Genomic DNA, 21,826 nt, shown 5'->3' on the forward strand with positions numbered 1-21,826 from the left:
GACAAGAACATTCATAGGAGAGTTTAGCAATCCCTGAAAAGAATTATGATATCCTGACAATTGTTTCTTCAACCAGTGAGGTTGGAGGTTCAGGAATCAATGAATGGTCAAAAGTGCATGCACTGTCCCACAGGAAGTTGCACAGACTTGGTTTCCACTGCAGTACTGTAGTTTACAAACACATCCATATGATGATATTGTTTTAGGGAATTTTTGGTGTATCAACATTTTAGTCATGGTGCACCACTTCACATGGTATGCTAGTTCCTATGGTCTTTTTAACATGCATTCTGTCTCAACAAAATGTGTATAACTCTAACTCTGAATAATTCACAATGGAGCAATCCAGTTTCTGACAAGTTCTGAACACATTATACCCAGAGAGGACCAGTAAACAAGTGACAAGCATGTATATTTTTGAAACTGTGCTGCATTTCTGATTCTGACCTGATACTGACAGTACTTTCAAATTTCATACATTTATTATCCCTCTGAAATCTCATCTTGATAAAACAGGTATAAATAAATTGTTTATCTCTACAAGAACACTGGATTGTTTTATGTTTAAGAAGAATTAGATATGTAAGTTGGCAAACCAGTTCAATTATTACTGTTTTTTTTTAAACAAGTCTTTGCATTCTAATTTTTTTTCTGAATGTACCTATTGTGAATAGATACATTCAGAAATATATGCATTCAGAATAGATGCTGTAATGCATCTATTCTGAAATTTCTTTAGTATACATCTTTAGTAAAAAAAAAGTTCAAGATAACTCTAAGCAAGGAACTTAACTGTATGATTAAACACTAACAGCTGCTGTTTAACTCTCTGCATACCAAGCAGGATCAGAATTGATCCCCAGTGAAACTTTTTTGCTTGTAGCTAGGTATATATTTTTTTCCTTATAAATTTTCTCCATTTTGTCAAACAGCAGGTTCACTGTAATGTAAAAACAGCCGATCCGATTTTTTTAAAATGGGATATTGTTTTCTGGTCATAAATTAGAACAAGGCAGAGGTCAATTCTCACCCCTATTTGGTAAAGTATGTCTCAGATTATAAATTCCATGAAAACAAGCAAAGCAGTTTTATGACTTTATTAGATTGCTCAAATTGCTCTTCCACAATTTTCTTGGAAAGAATTAGTGTCAGTCAATTAATCCATTATGATGAGAACACACAAACTGTGAAAATAGACAAAAAACAGAAGAAATTCAGTGAAGCTGAATTATAAAAATTTGCTGCTAACTGACATGAAGATTGAGTTTTTTGATGACAGTAGAGTTGACGATTTAAATTAAGTCTATTTGGAAACAGAAGAAAGATCTTGTTAGGAATGATTTTGCAGAATCTAAAGGCATATGAAGAGCAACATCCCAATACTACAATCTTACATTCTAAAGGCTACTTTTAAATTACATTTAATCACATCATTAGGCCATTTTGTTTTGTGCTTTTTTTAAATTTCTAATTAAATCATCAGTGTGTAGATTCTGTTATTAGATAATTTAATAAATGAATTGAGAGCCTATACAATGTACTGATGAGAAAATTTCAATATTCTAGTTACCCAATATATATAAAAGGGAAGGGGGTTACTTGTGAAAGCAAACAGTGTTGTCAAAAGATAGTTGGCATGCAGATGATTAAAAAAAAAAAAAAAAAATGTGCTTTAAATTTTTTTTTTTTATTATAGACAATGTTGACATACTTAACATGCTTACAATTTTTTTTTTCCCTTTTTTAACAATATTAAAAGTTAGTAGACAATATTTTACAAAAATCAGAGTAATGCTATAATTCTGAATCTTAAATGTACATCTACTGTATTCAAAACATTAACATCAAAGGCATAAATAATAAATAGTTCATTTATGTTTGCATCTAAATTATTATAAACGTATGCATTTATAATCATTTCTTGAAGCACTACTTACTCCCATTCCTATAAAAGATGCCAATGTGGCTGTTAAGGTAATACTCCTGGAGAATAAGTTACCATGGTTATTGTCATCAAGAATCCTGTACTGTTTTAATAAGTGGTAAGCAAATGCAAATAGCATTCCAAATGCTACGCTCTGAAAGTTAAATGGAATAAACTATAAATTTAACTATAAAAATAAACAGAAATCAATTATAAATTTATAAAACTGTTTATAATTTAATATTTTTCAAAACTATTTCCTTTAACTTTTTTTTTTTCAATCTCATAAACATCAAAACAAAATCAAAGTAAAATTAATCAAGCAAAAAAAATTGGTTAAATTATTTAGATGTTAAATACTTATTTGTATTGTATTTGTTTTAGGGAGTGGGTTCTATTATAACTCGAATATCAGCTTACTGGAAATATAATAATTCTAATATATTATGATAGTTATTTCTTGAAATTGCTGAAATGCAAATACATTTTGAGGAATCCAACTTATTTAAATAATAAAACTAGTTGGAAAAGTGAAAGAGGCAGAGGGCATGGGCATTTCAAGGGAAAGAGTTTCTATTACTATTTTCTAAAACACTGATTGAACTTCTGAAAGATATCCTTCAAAATACCTTAGTCAGCATGAAGGCAGACACCCAAAACTTCCAGTGACTTTCACGGGAATAATAAACAAAAGACCTCAGGATTCCAGCTAATACCAAGGTTGAAGTCAACCATGGCAACAGTGGGAAAAGAACATGCCAAGAATCATTAGGGCTTAGGATGCTGCCAAGTTATTGTTTTGCCCAAAGAAATAACAAAAGGTGATCTAATTCAATCACTATGTTACAGAATCTGGTTTTTAAAAAGAGAAAACAATGAGGGGGGGAAGAACCAAAATAAAAGTTTTAGAAGATTGCAGTGTTACTGTGGGCAGAAATGATTCAGAGCACAAATGTGAAAAATCAGAAAAATATGGAAATCAACTGGAAAAGGCTTCATCATACTGGACTAAAACTGACTGGAAACAGTGATCAAGGTCTGCTAAATAAAAAATGTCCAGAATACAATACTAATGGCAGAGGGTTAATGAATAAAATGACCAATGATGCACTATTTAAAAAGAGAAAAAAATTCAAAAACTTCATGTAAAAACAACTGTACAGAATATAAAAACAACTTCATATAAAAAAATAATAATAAAATCATTTAATAGTATTTATAAATGGAAATGTAAACATAAATGAATTCAATTGCAGCAGAATAATAGAAGTGTGCAATTCAACTATATGCAACTGTTGACAGCAAATTCAATCCATTTATTGTGCAACAAATATTTTCAAAAAGAATTCAGTACACCAAATCATGTCATTCACTGCAAATATTTTGTCTGTGCTCATTCTCTTTTATGGTTTCTAGTAGTAATTAGGAATTTAAAAGCAATTATGGTCCATAAACACCTGCCTCTAAAGCAAAGCAGTTTCTTAACCTGTGATCAGAATATCACTGGTAGTCCATGCATTGATCATTGGCAAAAATCAGTAAACTGATTCTATTAAGAAAAAAGGAAGAAGGGTGGAGGTTAGTTTTATTCACTTAAAAAAAAAAAAAAAAACACCACATATTTCCTTGGTCAATATCTGTCCAAATCCAATCTAATAATACCTGAATAACAATAAAATTAAAGATTATTTCTATTACTTTAATGAAAAATAAATGGTTTAAAATGTATGTATTTTTCAGTAATAAAATGACATTATATATTTGATAGTATAAACTAGAGCTATAATGCTCAATATGTTCTACGTTGATATCAATATTTGTAAAAGAATAAGAGAAGCAACGTGAATAGTGTTAGTTTCAGTGCAATTATTTTCGAACATGAACTATAATAAAAATAAATCAAGAAACTGTCTGAATAATGTGAGTCTCTCAGCATGCTTAAAGATGAAAATTAAGGCATACTCACCTGATGTTGAGAGATTCACTCAAAAAGTTCAGCAACAAGTCACATTAATTCATATCTAATTGGATGTTTGATACGTTTTTTCAGTATTAATAAATATTTCCATATATATATTTAATAAAACACCTTCCCACTCTATTCCATTTCTTAAACCCCCCCCCCCAAGCTTGAGCTTAGGTGCGGCTCTTCGGATTCTTTTTTTTTTTTTTTTTTTAAATTAGATCAAAAATGGCTCTTAACTCAAAAAAGGTTGCTGACCCCTCGCCTAGTTGATATTTTTAAAAAGCACAGAAGACTACCTTTTCCATTTTATGTTTTTACAGATATTAAAAATATCAACTATGCTAAATAATTTTATCCATTTTATAATTTTGAAGCATCCCACTAAATTCACATCGCCAACAGTCACAGTTCACGTTGACAGTTCACCTTTTCATTGCCATCTGGAAACTGTCACTAGAGATGACCTGCTATTTCTTGATGGACCAGTAAGTCTTGAAAGGCTGTCATAGCAGCATTTTGTCTTTTAAACAAATGGCCTACTAGACACTTGGAAATGCCATTTGCTTGAAAGTAGTGTAATACCAAAACAACTAATTAAAAGAATGGAATCATTTCTGCCATAAGAGTACAAGCGCATAAGCAGGTTGATCTAACCATCTGCTGGTCATACCAGACTTGTTTACTAATCGTGGATACACTGAAAGCCCAGTATCTAATGTAGATGCTGGGAACCTGTTTACTAGAAACTTATTAAAGCCATAAGATATGCTAATCTTTGTGTGAACTGAGAGGAATGTATAGGTACATCTCTTTGAGTTACAATTCTTCAGCTTAGAAATTAATTCTCATAAAAAAGTGAAAAGAAAATGAACATCAGTTCTTTTTCTTTTCACTTTAAACCTTAAATTCTAGTAGACTAAAATTTGGTGAATATTGTCATTTAATGAATTAAAAGGAAAATAAAATTTTTAAATATATCAGAATTAAAAAACTTTTAATTATATTTTAGAAAAGGCTGAACATTAATTAACAAATTCATGTACTACCTTGTATAAGTGGCCAAAATTACTAGAGGAAAGTCTTGTTACTTTGAGGTAATAGAGTAAATAACAAAATTATTATTATTTTTTTTTTTAGTGCTGTTTGTCTCTTTTGTCCCATATTATATGTCTTATACAGTATAAGTCCAATTATTCACCATCTACAGAGAATGGGGAGGGAACTGATGGCATGAATTTGTTGGTTAGATTGTCATTATTCTTATAGGGTCCTATAATTACACATTCATCACTGATTATGCTTTTACTTGTATATCATAAATTGCTGAAAAGCCAAATTCATACTCCTTCATAAATATATTACAATTTCACCTTTTCTCTAGTACCCTACAATTATCTAGTTTCTGTTTTAAGGAAACAACACTATGTTTTTCAAGAACTTCCTGATGTTTTCTAGATACCATAATGTATAGATGGATTACTGATATGATGATAAAAATACACTTGCCCAAGTAACTGTTATTTTAATGACGGTGGCTAGGCAAAGACAGACAGACCTTGATGCCTTTAGTGGTTACTTTTTATGCAATGCAAACAATAAATATGGTATTTTCCAACTTTCTAAAAAAGTTTTTTTCAAGTTATTTTTCTTTTAAAATAAACTCTTTTTTAAAGTTTTTAAAATTTATTCATTTCTGTAATCTTTAATTATTTAATTTACAAAATCAATTTTTTAATACATGGTTTTTCCAATGTGCCAGTGTGTAAGCTTTTTTTGAATGGATGGATGCCAGATAACTGGGCTTTTACTATATAAATCTTTGAAATGGTTAAAAATGAATGACTGAAAGCAGCAACACCAGCAAGTGTGAACTAAAAGTCATTTGTGGCAAGCAAGCAGATAAAAACAGTGACAAGTTCCAATATGCTTTTACTCAGGCATTCCTATAGACTTATAATGTGTTAGTTAGTTGGTTAGTTATTTGGTTTTTAGGAGCATTAGCAACTAAGGCCATATTGCTCCGGGATATGCGGTGGTCATTCCTGACCTTTCCGCATCCTCTGTATTTGGTGGTGACGGGCTCGAACCCCGGTCTAATCAAGAAAGCATGTGCTACGCACTGCTGCTCCTTCCCACCTGGCTACGGGTTATGTTATTTGGTTTTTAGGAGCATGAGCAACTAAGGCCATATTGCTCCGGGAATATGCGGTGGTCATTCCCTGACCTTTCCGCATCCTCCGTATTTGGTGGTGACGGGCTCGAACCCCGGTCTAATCAAGAAGAGTGTGCTACGCACTACTGCTCCTTCCCACCTGGCTACGGAGGCGGCCCTGGCTACGGAGGCGCCTTTATAATGTGTTATTTTAGCCTCTTATCAGCACCAGTTACTGAAAAACATATAACTGGCTGTCTGTGTTCATACCTAAGATTATAGCAGTTTCTTATTCTTTGGTTTTGCAGGCACAAAAATGCATAAAACAATAAGTAGTCCACTACTTTTTACCACCATATATATATCAAATAAATAATACAAACATTGTCATTTATCACTTACATAACGATCAATTTTCCATCGAAACCACCATTCCTTAATGGAATCATCTGTTGTAACAAAGAGGGCTTTCCATGGACGTGTTACAAAAATTTTCTCAAAAAATACCTGGGAAAAAAAATAAATAATAAATAAATAAATAAAAACCTCAAATATTAGAAATCTGAATGTAAATTATATGCGAACTGATTCAACTTGCTAAAGCTTCAAGCAATTAAATTAAAAACACTTTTTGTGGATATTAAGAATTACTACTGTTTTTTACATGTTATAAAGAATACTTAAATGAAAAATCTTGAAAATAGATTTCCAGTCTTAATGAAAGCCTATTTATTTTGAATATATATGTAAAAAAAGAAAATATTTCACTTAATTTTAACTACAAAATTAAATGCTATTATACATAAACCAATAGCATTTAAAAAACATATACTTTTTTATATATACTAATAATTTTAATATTTAAAAAACTTACTTCTGACATATATAAAACAGTGACAACACTAAAGAGGCCTACAAATTTTAGAACCACATATAAGTAATGAAGGGGGTTTGCTGAAAAAAAAATAAAAATAAATTTTTAGAGGGAAAGAGATTCTATTATTATGGCAGTGCAAAACAATTGATCTTTAAATTAAGATAAAGTTAAAATCATCTCAATTACAGAATAAGAAAGTGACCATGTGATATTTAATGACAGGTTTGGGAATAAATGGTTATTTAGTATTTGAACTTATAAACTGATATATTAACTGATTCAATTTAAGAACTAATCACATACACAATTTGAAAGTTGGTTTTGATATGTTTCATTCACAAAATTGTTTGACAACATTCTTATGCTCAATTATATCATTTTTATATTACTTCACTTTAACAAAAATAAAAAGAATTAAAAATTTTGATGGGATTAATATGATAAAGGGATACTTTTATATTTCTGTCTTGCTGTCTGAAAGTGACAACACTTGGGTTTATGTTCAGTTTAGAAATGACAATGTTGTACATAAGTATACTTAAAATTACCAATTTCATTTTTAATTGAATAGCATCGACCAAAAGAAACTTTGTATCTTGTCAGATAACAGGCGATTTCAATTAGCAACTTCAAATTTTCAGAAACTAAAATCAGTTGAGTGAATTATTCACACTTAACTTTCTACCAGTCCTATCTAGACAAGATCTTGTCACACCTCAAAATATGGATCACACTAACTGGATTATCTTCAGCAATACCTGGGAACTGTTCTACCAGACAGATAGAACAGTTCTAGATATAGATACTCTTCTACCAGACAATGTGTCCTGTCCTAACCCCCCCTCCTAAAAAAGACCAAGGGATAAAAGATATTTAATTCTATTGCTTTTTTTTTTTTTAATAATTCCTCCATGTACCCTGCTTATTTTAATAAAAAATTTTCCTTTAAAAAAATTAATAAATTTTCATTTTTTTTAAAATTTACTGATCTGATTTATTTTTTCATATAAACAAGTTCAGAAATTCAAATATATTTGCAGTGCAAGTTTGAAATTTTTTCTTAAATCATTAATAACTTTTGTAATTACTTTTATTTAATTTGCAATCAGTTAAATTAAAGGAACTGGCTGGTTGGGCATCATTTATCTCCCCCTTCTGCTATTTCATTCTTACCTTCAGTCTAAAACTGTTCTGCTCTCTCTGGATTAATATGAGGGGGTATCAAAAAGTTTGTACCCTTCCCTAGAAATAATAGCTCTAATGAGGTGAAACTTCACAGCAAATTGATTCCCTTTTCTATGTACTCTCCATGTATAGTAACACATTTCTCCCATCTATGGATCAGTTGTTTAATGCCTTGATAACAGAAGTCCACACTTTTTGCCCGAAACCATAATTCCACTTCACTGATGACTTCCTGAGAAAATAAAAGCGGCATCCACGCAATGGTTTCTTCATTTCTCGAAACAAGAAGTCTGATGGTGCTAGGCCAGGAGAATAGGGTGGGTGCTGCAGTAGTTCAAAGCCGCACTAGGCAACAAAGTTGGTGGTGGCAACAGCCACATGAGCTGGTGCATGGTCTGACCGAAGACAGACACCTTTGGTTAACATTCCACACCTTTTCACCTTCAAAGCATAGCATAACTTTTTCAAAAGATTTCTGTAGTATTCTCTGGTAAGTGTGAAACCACGAGGTAGGTAATCTGTCAGGATAACCCCATTGCTTCTGCAAAAGGTGTCAGCAATCTTGGAACCCATTGTGTGGAGACCTTAGACATGTGCAGATGGTCATGTAAAATGCTGTGGGCAGACCCATAACTAATTCCCACTGCATTTGAGATGAAATGAATTGTCACACATCTGTCACTCAGCACCAGCTGCTCAACCTTTGCAACCATCTTACTATCCATGGATTTGATGGCCTTCCTTTTCTTGGCTCGTCAAAGACACTTGTATGACCACATTGGAACTTCTGTTTCCACTTTTTTACAGTGTTATAGGATGGACAATTCTACCCATAAACAGCTTTCATTTCTTCGTCAATTTCCTGAGCTTTCTTGCCCTGCAAATGCAGGAAACTTGATCACTGCTCGATAATCCACTGTCAACCATAGCGTTCTTCCTCAGATTCTGGGCTCCAACTCTGGTGTACCTACAGGAATGAAATTTTGCATGTTAGTTATTGAATATGTAGACAACTTATATTAAAAACGGCATCTTCCTTCTGATGTTTTATCTAGGTCAGGGTACAAACTTTTTGATACCCCCTCGTATGTGGTGCTTTCTGAGTTTGTTTGGGTGTTTTTTTTTTTTTTTTTTTTTTCTTGCACATAAGTCTATTAGAAATTTGAGAAGTCTCTATATATAGAGTAAACATGAGCCATAAAGTTGCTAATATTTTATACACGATTTTGTGACTGTCAAACAGGTTAATAATTTTTATGTAGAATTACAAACATGAAATTTAATGAAATTTCAAATCTGTTCACTGAGTTATTACATGTTGCAAATGTGCTTGCCTGAAAAATTAACAATGAAAAAATTTTAAAGAAAGAATATGCTTTCAGAATATTTTATACTAAATGAAATATTTCAAAATTCTTCAAACTCATATAACAGTCTGCTTGCATTTAAATATTAAACTGAATTTTTACTATTTCTGCTTACTGGTTTTAATAAAGTTTTTCCTAAGAGCGATTACATTAGTTGTATAATTAGCAAGTCAAAAAATGCTTACAGTTTCCCATAAACTGAGAAAAGCAAACATTACAAAAACTATGAAAGTTAAAAACAATTTCAAACGTGGCTAACAAAATATAATTAACCGATGTTAATTATTTTTTACAAATCTACAAATCTATGGTATTAAGAGCTAGGCAGTCTGCAAAACAGATTACACAATGTGAAATAAGCCTGATCTGACTTGAGCAAGTTTTTGATACATAAATTCCTTCAAACCAGGAAATTAAAAAAATGAAGATAAAATGGCAAAATTTAATTACAAGGGTGTATATTAAAAAAGATAGATGAAATTCATGAGTTTGTGGGTAGTAAATGGATGGCCATTGCACAAAACAGAAGGAACTGGAAAGTTGCTGGAGAGGCCTTCATCCTGCAGTAGATTGAAAATGGCTGATGATAATGATGATATTAAAAAAAAGTTTCCCACTGCTACACAAACCTGATAAAGTCTTGTATCCAGCCAGACATTTACATAAGCTTAACCATTATCCATTAGGAACAGCCTACAGACAGAGACCCGTTTGTGTGATTACTGTCTAATATACGGTAACAATTCCAAAAATGCCGAATACATGGAAGGCATGTACTCATGAAAAAGGGAACAGTTTCCTGTGGCTAAAGACCCAACACTAATGAAATTTGGGATGAATCTGTGCCTGTGTATGGAGAGAATGTGATGATGGTCCAGCATATGTTGGTAAATATGCTGGACTATCACCATCGTCTTAAATTGCTTTCAACAGGTGTCGTACAGCTCCATGCCAACACAGCTTCATACAGCATACCAAACACAGGAACTCCTAAACACCTGAACTCGGAGGTTCTTGACCATCTAACATATAGTCCAGTCCTTGCCACCTCCAACTTCCATCTGTTCATCTAAATAAACTGAACACTTATGTGAAAGAAGCAGTTGATATGTTAAGTCATCTGTATCCATGTGTTCTGTTTGATACTATAAAGCAGGTTTTGGGTAAAAAGTAGGGAAACTTTATTTTGATACATCCTCATAATTCACTTCACAGAAGGCATATTCAATGTGGATGTGTTAGATGTTGTTGTTGTTGTTTTAGGAGCATTAGCAACTAAGGCCATATTGCTCCGGAATATGCGGTGGTCATTCCCTGACCTTTCCGCATCCTCCGTATTTGGTGGTGACGGGCTCAAACCCCGGTCTAATCAAGAAGCATGTGGTATGCACTGCTGCTCCTTCCCACCTGGCTACGGAGGCACCTAGGATGTGTTAGAAGTTTGAGTAATGTGTGAAGACACACATTACTCAAACGTATCTTAAAATTTAAATTTCACAACTTAAAAGAAGTATAAAAGCCTGTATAACTCACCTTCAGCTGAGCTACTGATTACCTGTGGTATAGAGGCCATTGTTAAGAAAATAACTAGGAACCAGAAAGATACTAGAGGCACAAAGTAGTAGAACTGGTAAGGGCGATTCATTGAAAGGCACAATACCACTCCCAAAATATTAAACCTAAAAAGCACCTAAAAACAAGCACAGCACTGTTAATTATATAACGTTTATTACAATTCAAATTTATATAAATTTAGTTATTTTGTCCTCAAAAATCTATAATTTGTTTAACAATAACATAATTCATTTAGCACATGATTCAATCCAGAATTTCACCATATGAAATTGCCACAACATATCAATTTTAAAAAGCCCCCCCCCCCCCCCAAAGTAAATAAGCAGGGTGCATGCAATTCTCTTTTTATTATTTCTGGGATTTTACAAATGCAAGTGATATAAATGATTTCAGCTAGTGATTAAAAAAATTACTAAAACATCATATTAAAATTTAAGTCTAATTTTAAGTTTAAGTTAAAATTCAATTATTATGTGCAAGTTATTTTTCATTAGAGAAGTTAAAATTTGTGATCCAGAGGCTTTATATTACTCAAATACTTCATAAGTAACACACACACACACACACACACACACACACACACACACACACACACACACACACACACACACAGTACTTCCATAGCAATGCAGCATTTAATTAATGGATAAAATAATACTAAATGTCCAATGGATAATTTCTAGTATTATATTATTTTATGAACTTTCATTGTATAATAAAGGCTAATAATTTGGTCTTGCCCATTAAGAAATTTTCTTTAGTCTTCTGGTTTTTTAACTTATCATTTGAAAAAAGTTACTGGACCGTGCATTTTTTGTAGTGGCATGCAGATTCACACATACAGTATGTACAATAACAATATACAGGGTGATTCTAAATTATTGTCGGGGTTTCCATGGCCTATAATTTTCAAACCGGAAACAACAAAATAAAACTGCTCATGGAATATGAAAGTACAACTCAAAAAGTTTTATTTGGCAACACTGTACTTGCTGCATTGATGTCTGGGAGATATTGACGGCATTACTTCAAAATGGTGACTGTTCAAGAGAAGGCAATGTGCTTACTTTGGTTTTCGAAACAAAGGCCGTTATCACACAATGCAGTGTCATTACAGAACTACTCAGTATGGAAAAGATCCACCTTCAGATAATGCTATCCGACGTTGGTTAAAGCAATTTCAAGAGACTGATAGTGTTCTACACCATAAAGGAGCAGGAAGACAGAGTACTTCACAGGAAGCTGTTGATTGAATCCACAAAGTGTTTTCTTGAAGCCCATAAAAATCAACTAGACGAACTTCTTTGCAGTTAGGTATACCACAAATGACTGTTTGGAGGGTTGTTCATAACCGCTTTCACCTCTATGCCTAAAAATTGCAGACTGTACAGGTTTTAAAGTCGAACGATAAACCCCACCATTTCCAATTTGCCCAAGACATTTTGTCAAACGTCAAAGCTGATGAAAATTACTTTTGGAGAGGGAGATTTAGTGATGAAGCAACATTTTGCATATCAGGGAGGGTAAATTGTCATAACTGCAGAATACGGGGATCAGAAAATCCTCACGCCATTCGAGAATTTGGAAGAGATAGTCCAAAGGTCAATGTCTGCTGTGCTTTATCATGCTCAGAAATTTTGGGGCCCTTTTTCTTTGTGGAAAAAACAGTGACAGCAGTGACCTATCTGGACATGCTACGGCTGTATCTGTTACCCTGGTTGGAAAATCATCAGCCAAATGTGGTGCACTGACACATTGGGCTCTTATTGTCTGAGAATTTCTTGACATGCAATTTCCTGGGTGCTGGGTTGGGCATGGTAGACTGATTCCGTGGCCTTCGCGCTTACCTGATCTTATACCGCTTGATTTCTTCCTGTGGGGATACATGAAGGACATTGTGTACAAGACCCCTGTGATCTCCCTCGATGAACTGAAGCTCAGAATTGTTGCTGCGATTGAAACAGTTACACTGCTGGAGAACACTTGGAGGGAAATTGAATATCGCTTGGACATCTTACGTGCCGTGAAAGGCATGCATGTCGAAGTTGTTTAGCATTCTGCAGTATTGATTCTATTGGTAATAAAACTTTTGCAGTTACACTTTCATATTCTGTAAGCAGTTTTATTTTGTCGTATCTGGTTTGAAAATTATAGAAAATTACACGGAAACCCCGACAATAATTTAGAATCACCCTGTATGTCAGCAACGGCAAACCAATGGCATACATAAGAAAATATATGGGCACATGGCTGCCAAACAGTTTATACTATAGAAAAGTTTGTTTTTTTTTTTTTTTTTTTTTTTTTTAAGACAACTTGTTCTATGGTCCATCAGCACACATCTAACAGTGAAAACTAAGTTTTACAAAGTTCTCAATGAAAATTTCAAGTATTGTTATCTTTTATAAGAAAAACTGGGAGAAAAAGCAAAACACTGGAGAAGAGAAACTGTTGAAGTAAGGCTACAAGTAAATAAGATGCCTAGGAGCGATGGAATTTATCCAGTTATATTTAAAGCTGCAAGGGAGGTAAGCAAACCTTTTGCAATAATATGAGGGCATCCTTGTATTCAGAGGAGGTCCCTACAGACTGGAGATATGAAAATGTCTCCCTCCTATTCAAAAGGATCAAGGGAAAAGGTGAGTAATTACAGACATGTAAGTGTGACTTCTGTTACAAGGAAAATAATGGCATCAGTGTCTAAAGAAACAAGGATCATCTTTACAGGAATGCAGTTATACAGCAATCACAGAATGGATTTACTGAGGAGAGATCTTTGTCTGATAAAACTGATCAGCTAGTACAAGAGTAACATGATGCAAAAAAATATAGACATTATATACTTGGATTTCAGCAAAACTTTTGATACTTTTACATGAAAAACAACTGCACAAACTGGAGCAGTGTGGCATGACGGCAAGTTACCACTATGGACTGCTATAGAATTGTTGCTATAGTTATGTAATATTAAACTAATGTTATTAATGGAATGTCTGAGAGTTCCATGCTTAGTCTCTTACTGTTTTCAATATTTGTTAATGATATTGATGAAGTCATTAAAGTGTTTAAGGCTTTAAAGGCAAAAGAATTTTTGGCATTAGAGACAAGGAAGTGATTATTTTATTGTATAAGGGAATCATTAGACTGGAATTAAAGTACTGCATACATGTCTGAAACCTTCATCTTAGAAAGGATACAGATCTGTAAGAATGGGTGCAAGGAAGAGCAACAACATAAAAAGATAATCTTGCTAAGAAAGACTTCAGTTCTGTAAATTGCAGTGTCTAGAAACTAGACACCTGTAAGGAGACCCGATTAAAGTGTTTAAGGCTTTAAATGGATTGAATAAACTAACTGATGGCATCCTTACTTTCTCAGATAGTGCACATACAGGGCATAAAATTGAAAAAGGATTGTTGCAAGACAGATGTGCAAATTTGCTTTCTGCCAGAGAGTAACTGATTGTTGGAACAAACTTCCATCTGTTTCCATGTAAATAGGTAGTTTGAATAAATTTAAAGAAAGATCAGATAAATTATTAGAAAATGATGTACAGATGAGGGTCCCCCCTCCTTCTGGTAATGCTGATAAGTTTGCTCCATCATTTTTCACTATTAATACAAATAATATATCAATAAAAAACTATTTAATACTTTTAGTCAGTTCCTCCTTTCCCCATGGAATACAAAAATTGTTATACTTTTTGTTTGAGCTCAAATATATACACACACTATTCCAGGGTCACAACTGGTCTCCTCTTTACAAAATTTAATATTTTTATCATCATGAGAGATAAGATGACAAAAATAATTATGTTCATCCATATACTAAAGCACAAAAACTCTTCCAAGTTCATAATACAGCTTTGGAAAAAACACCAAAGTTCTTACTAGATAACTTGAAGAAATGTGAAAAACTAAAAAAAGTTAAACTTATGGGAGTAGGCATGGTAGTACACCAAATGGTATATACAAGTCACCCACCAACAAACTCATAACAAATGAAAATTTAGACTTTGATACACTTTTTTACATGTTTATTAGAAACAGCACCAGAAATAATGTTTTTATAATACAGAGGGTACAAGTACGTGTTAACAGGTTTCTACAAAATGTGATTGAATAGTACACGCCAAAAAATTCCCAACCTTTTTCTCTAAACAAACAGGTCCAACACCAGCAAAGCAATGACACACTTGTTTCAATTAATGAGTAATTATATAACTATGTGCTGCATGTCTGTACTTTTCTATAACAATTTTACACATGCAATTCAAATCTTGAGACTTACTGCCTTGTTTTCTTATAAAATGACAACAGTTACTGTTTTTTTTTTTTTGTGTTTTAAAGGTTTATTTAACATTTCTTCATTGACCGGGTTTTGAATTTCTTAATTCAGGTTAGGGGTTTATAATTAACTTCAGTTTACATTGAAAAGCTTTTGAATGCATATAACTGTATGTATTCTAGAGTTAGTACAATGTTATTCAACCCAATATAGATTACATTAATGTTATACTTTACTATTTACATATTCATTTTTTCTAAATTTCATTTTTGATAAGATTGAAAACATGTTCACATTAGACAAAATAATTATGTATGTAATCATATTTAAATTCCATTTAATTCACAACAGACTGGATATCTGAGCCCAGTTTATATCAAATACTATCTTCTACTGTGGCAATGTCTGAAATACTTTTCTAAAGAGGCAAGTTGTAAAATTGTTTCTGTACTACACCTCTTAGTTTCAACAACCTTTACAAGCAAGATAAGGAAAATAATTACAAAGTAGTGACTGGAAGAAAACCTCACATTTTCATGTCACTCATTCTGGCAAGTTTAGCACTTCATTCCTTAATTTGAAAACTTATCAATAACACAGTTATAAGCTATGATGAAGTGGTCCTGAACTGATGAAAATAATAATTTTTCCTTTTAGTTCAAGTGTGTTCATTAAAACTCAATGTTTGGTTATCAACTGACATATCGCTGTTTTGCTATTTTGGCTCTGATGGAGTAATAATGTACTTCAAGCAACTGTCTACTTTTAACAGCATTTCTCTTAAATTGTGAATCTGTAGAGATAATGAAGAATCTATCATCTTCCACAGTGAACATAATCCTGAAAAATTATGTTCACTGTTCATTGTTGCCATTATACTATGCAGACCCACACAAAACAAGTAGATCACAGGTCCTTGACATTCTGCTGGGTTGGATTTGTTAATAGATGGATAGACCTATTTCAACTCAGTGTAGTACGTTTGCCAAACTGTTTTACATAATTTGCTTCTTATTTGTTAAAAAAAAAGTTAAATTTTAATATTAATGTAAATTAATATTAAAATAAATATTTTGATATTAATTTAATCTATAATCCATATTACCAGTCATATGCTGTCCCATTTATGTCCATAATATTTTCATTAGTTAATTTTTTTATAAAAAAAATGAATTAAAAAGTTAAAAAACAAAAAAGAGAGAAAAACTCCATGTTTGCAGTTTGATTTAATTCAGTATATCAAGCTATATATACACACATGCATTATACTAAATTTGTAAAAACACTGAGTTCAACTGCTATGCCATAATACTGACGTGGCCAACCTGCACTCTAAAATTAGTTGCAAGCTGAGTTACTTACAAATCTTTTATTAACACATCTCATTCAATTACATAATTTAGTAATTAAAAATTAATCCATTAAATTTGAGTTAATATCAAACTTGATTCATTCATGAGACCTCTGAATGATATATCATTTGTCATTATAAATGCAAAATTTGAGCAAGATCATGGACAAACATATAATCAAGAACATGTTTTGATAAGTTTCACATGAAGAAAGAAACATTTGTATCATTACTTATAACAGGATTCTAATACTTTTAAAACTGGCCATTTACTGTTTGATGATGAATACAATTTTATTTCTGCTTCCTCTTTTCTTCATTTTTATTTCTCTGACTTTCCTTTCACTTTTTTTGTCATGAAAATTATAAAAGGAAAAGAAAATTTTGTTACATCAACACAGCCTGCTTCCCTTTTATGCCTTCAAGTTGGAAATCACAACAGTATGTAAATGCCTAAACACAGGAACATAATTCCTCTTAATTTTGTCACCAAGTAACATTTATATTTGAAATAACTTACAAGTACTAGCTACATGAGCAAAAGTTTAACAGTGTCACTGAAAGGTGGCTTTATCAATCTCTTGTTCAGTCCAGTTCAATTGGGGAAGAGCAACAGCAGGCATCCATACATACAGCATAATAAACATTACACCATTTAAGTAATAGCAGTAAATAACCTTGCCATACACCACTGCTGTCTGCACACAGGACAGGAAGAAATACAGCAGGCTATGGAGCATCAAAAATGGATACTGGCGCACTGGAAAGGGGCCTAGTGGTCTAATAAATCCAACTTTCAATTGTCATACTGATTGGAAAGGTTAGATTATGGCAACAACTTGAAGCTTTGAACCGATGATGTATGACCATAACATTACAAGCTAGTGAAAGAAGTGATAGTCTGGGACATGTTTTGCTGGGAGTCCATGGTTTCTTAATTACAATGGATAACACCTGAATTGCTAAAAGATTTTTGGACACTCCTATACAAAGAGTCCAAAATATTTACTCACTAAGTCTTGGTTGATGGTCACTTACAGCGGATAATGTGCCACATATCATGCTTATATATATAGAATCATTTATTGCCATCCAATAAAGTAAGGGCAATACTCCAGTACAGCCAAGCTAGAGGAGTTTACATAAATTAAGTGATAATAATAACATGAAATGGGTAAATGTAGCTTTAAAAAAGGAATATAATAAAATAACAATTCAACAAGCTCAAATAAAACTGGAGATAATAAATCTGCAAAAGTTAAAAAAATCTTATGGATTTCAAGATGAAAGACCAGACCAGACCAGACCAGACCAGTATGGATTTCAAGATGAAAGACCAGACCAGACCAGTCATGCACAGAGGAAGTGAGGCAGGAGATAGGGAGCAAAATATTTCTATATAGTGTTCAGATTATGAATGAGAGTAAGGTTGCACTTCATAAACCAAAGTACTATTAGAATGGTCCTGTGCAATGGACCAAGGTGAGAAGTCTGGAATCCAGACTTACTCCTAAAAGTTTAATCCAATTAAATCTTATTGAATGGGCTTTAGGAATATAATGGGACTACTTCTTCTTCAATGGCTCCCACAGTCACTGTATCTCAATACCATAGAGATGGAATGACAATGAAAGGGCCATTTGGCATCAGGAAAAACTGCCATCTACCCCATCGGAACATTGCCTGAAATTAGAGTCAATGGTGCTTCAGTGTTGTTGGAAAAAGGAAGGGCAGGTCATACATAATGGATAGGTGTACCTAATTTGTGTGTGTGTGTGAGAGAGAGAGAGAGAGAGAGAGAGAGAGAGAGAGAGAGAGAGAGAGTAAGGGAAAAGCCATACAATATATGGAATGATAAATACAGGGTGATTCACTACCAGTGCGACAAACTTGCAGGAGGTGTAGGGGGCACATAGATGAATCGGAATCACATAGCATTGCAGGGTCTGAAATGCTTTCGTCATGCGGTAGAGGACGTTGAACAGGAGGTCACGTGAACAGCGATCCCGCTGGAAGTCAGCATTTGCGAACTGGTTCCCAAGGCAGTAGGATGGATGAGTATTCAAAAGTTGAACTGGCTGACATGCACCATGGAGCTGCGGACTGTAACGGTGCGCCGCTCTGCGCTTGTACCAGGAACGTTTCCCGCACAGGAGTGCTCCTCATCATACGATTTTCGCACGTGTGCACAGAAGGTTACGTGAGACTGGTTGTTTCACGAGAGGTACCATGAATCGAGAGCGAACAACGAGGACGCCAGACAATGAGGAGAATGTCCTACGTCTTGCAGAAGGCAATCCGAGTACGAGTACTCGAGCGATAGGCCAACGATTGGGTATTTCCCAATCTACTGTATGGAGGATACTGTCAACAAACCAAATGAGTTCACCATCTGCAATGCATCCAATCATTGGAGCCTGCGGATTATCCACTCCGGAGGACTTTTGCTACTTGGTTTCTTCAACAGAAACGGTTCGCAAATGCTGACTTCCAGCGGGATCGCTGTTCACGCGACATCCCATTCAACGTCCTCTACCACATGATGAAGGCATTTCGGACCCCGCAATGCTATGTGATTCCGATTCGTCTTTGTGTCCCCTACACCTGTAAGTTTGTCGCACTGGTAGTGAATCACCCTGTATATGAAATACATTTACCTATGATGTAGAGTTTACTTTTAATAACTTGTATGTAAATGAACAGTCTGAAAAAGAAGTTTATTAATTTTGTTTCTATTCTTTACAGTTAAATAGCATTTTACACTAGAATTGCTGGAAATTTTAAATAACATATCTCAAGTAAGGAATTTCTTTGACATTTCTGCTTCACGTGTTCAAGGCTGTCCTTTTCACAAGTGCAATCTTTTAGAATTTTTGGTTCACACATTTCATTACACATAGGGATGCCAAACTTGTGTCATGAAATGTGTGAACCAAAAAGTCTAAAAGATCACACGTGACAACCCTGAACAAGTATAGCACAAATGTTAGAGAAATTCCTTACTTGTGATACATATTTTAAAATTAATTTGAAAAAAAGATATTAATATTTTACACATTTTTTTTTAATAAAAAAATTACTTCTTGTTTTTGATTTAAAAGCATATTGGAAAAGTGGAACAAGTGCGAAATAATGATTTTAAAACTACATTTATTTACAGATTTTAGAATAAGTATCAAAATGTAAGTTAAAAAAATTTACAGAACAGATATTTTCCATATAGATGCTAAATACAGTTGATGACAAGTAATTACAGCTCTTCTTCTAATATAGCTGAGTGGTCAAAATGGGAGTGCAGTAGCACATGTTTGAGTCAACCATATGACTGGCACATCTCTTAAGTCAAAACATTTGTGAAGAATACAATGATTAACTGCTAAATACAGTTAATCGTTGTATTCTTGACAAAATGATTGGTAGTAAACTTCTCTGACCAATGTGGCCATGCTGGAGTATAAACAAACTTTTTTAATAACATTTTCTAATAACAGTTATGGGTTTTTTTCTTGAAAGTCAATCATTCACTCGGAAGCCAATTGTTTATCAATCAGTCAGAAGAACCTACAAAACACTGCAGTTATACAGACAATCTCCAAAGTTATGGTATTTTCATTAAAATTTTAGTGCCTTAACTAGGGATATTAAAAATTCCTTTAACTGCAAACAAAATGTGATTAGTCAAAAGAAAAAAAAAAAAAAAGTTTTCAGTCAGCTCATTAAGTGCATTAGCAAATATTTCATTTTTGTGCTATAGCTGAAAAAAGGAATGAAAGACAAATGAGAATAAGCTGAAACCCTAGAGTTCAGAAGAGCATGTGCAAAGATGCAGCAATTCACCTTTGATGGTTAAAATGCAAATTTTTCCACAAAAAAATAAAAAATAAATAAATATAACTTAAAGGGCCAAATAATCTTAAAATTTACAAAACAAACTTTTAAAAAAATATATGAATACACAAAAAAGAAATGAACAACTTAAAGTAAAATAACATAATTATTCTTAAAAAGACAAAAAAAAAAAAAAAAAAAAAAAATCAAGAAACTGACAGATGCCAATTTATTAGAGAGAGAGCAAAAACTAACTGAAACAACTTACTTCAAAAACTCTCCTAAAAGGAACAGCCCTTGTACGCCAATATACAGGGATATGACGGATATTTTTCTGAAAAGTACAGAGAGAGATGACCTTTCAAAAAGAATATTTTACACTAAAAGTTACAAAAAAAAAAAAAGAAAGAAAAGAAAGAAAAGAAAAAAAACGTCCATTAAAAAAGGAAGACAAAGACGAGTTCCAAGACAGATTGACAGTTATGAAATATTTTAAGCAGTTTGTTTCCTTGTTTCCACCTCAATATAGCCTACACAAAAAGAAAAGATATCTGGAACATTAAATAAGCCAGCCATCAATTTTCATTTTGTATAGTTTGACATGTCAACTGACAATAACTAGAATCCAACTTCCACATCAAAATCAGCTGAGCATTCCCTCATGAAGGGTCACCTGGAGAGTTATAAAATAGTGATCAAAGTGTTTTAAGCAACTGCAAATGGAATATAATTTTTCATTCATTCTAGAGGAATGCACTGGAATTCACAAAGCAGAAAATTCCAAGGTGTTAATATGGTTGTGTCTTCCCTTGCACACAGGTCAAGTTCTGTATTTTATTACTATTAGTTTAGAGGAGCATTAGGTTACATTCATTACAAGACCAGATCTTGAATCTGCTATAACACTGACTGGCCTAATTTTACAACACAAAATTCCATCCCACATATCTTTTCCATGGCAGAGAAATTTGTCTTTAACTTATTTTTTTTTATTTTATTTATATATATATAAAAGACAGACTCTGGACAAGGACAACTGGGCTATGAAAACTAGCCTCTTGTTCAGCCAGAATGGTGTGAGTCTACAATTTGAAAAGTTTTAGGGAATGCATTAAATGAAAATACAACTAATTCAGTGTTAACACATTTCAGCCTGAAAATGAACAGTATATTTTATGGTTTATTAAGAAACCAGATGTTGCTTCTTTGCACAAGCCTCTGACGATTTCTAGTGGGAAATGATCAGAAACAAAAATTATAATCAAAATTTGTACACTTTACTGCACTCAATTTCGATCATGAAGAGACTTTCTG

The 21,826-nt window shown here is 33.1% G+C and overlaps 1 protein-coding gene across 3 annotated transcripts in view; it reads right to left on the reverse strand.

The window, feature by feature from the left end:
- The window catches only part of LOC150075847 (N-acetylneuraminate (7)9-O-acetyltransferase), a 156,865-nt gene that overhangs the window by 22,470 nt on the left and 112,569 nt on the right, over nucleotides 1–21,826 (reverse strand). For 2 of the 3 annotated variants that reach the window (XM_090388141.1, XM_090388142.1), the window contains exons 12-15: nucleotides 11,005–11,161; nucleotides 6,917–6,996; nucleotides 6,445–6,549; nucleotides 1,938–2,078 (exon numbers count right to left, since the gene is read on the reverse strand). In XM_090388141.1, the coding sequence (XP_090244267.1) occupies nucleotides 1,938–2,078; nucleotides 6,445–6,549; nucleotides 6,917–6,996; nucleotides 11,005–11,161 (483 nt within the window). Of the gene's footprint in view, nucleotides 1–1,937; nucleotides 2,079–6,444; nucleotides 6,550–6,916; nucleotides 6,997–11,004; nucleotides 11,162–20,780; nucleotides 20,847–21,826 lie in introns of all 3 variants that reach the window. The other variant, XM_090388140.1, reaches the window with a different exon arrangement.

Source organism: Mastigoproctus giganteus, chromosome 13 (assembly GCF_048544385.1).
Source record: "Mastigoproctus giganteus isolate SK-2022 chromosome 13, ASM4854438v1, whole genome shotgun sequence".
In the NCBI taxonomy this organism is placed as follows: Eukaryota; Metazoa; Arthropoda; class Arachnida; order Uropygi; family Thelyphonidae; genus Mastigoproctus; species Mastigoproctus giganteus.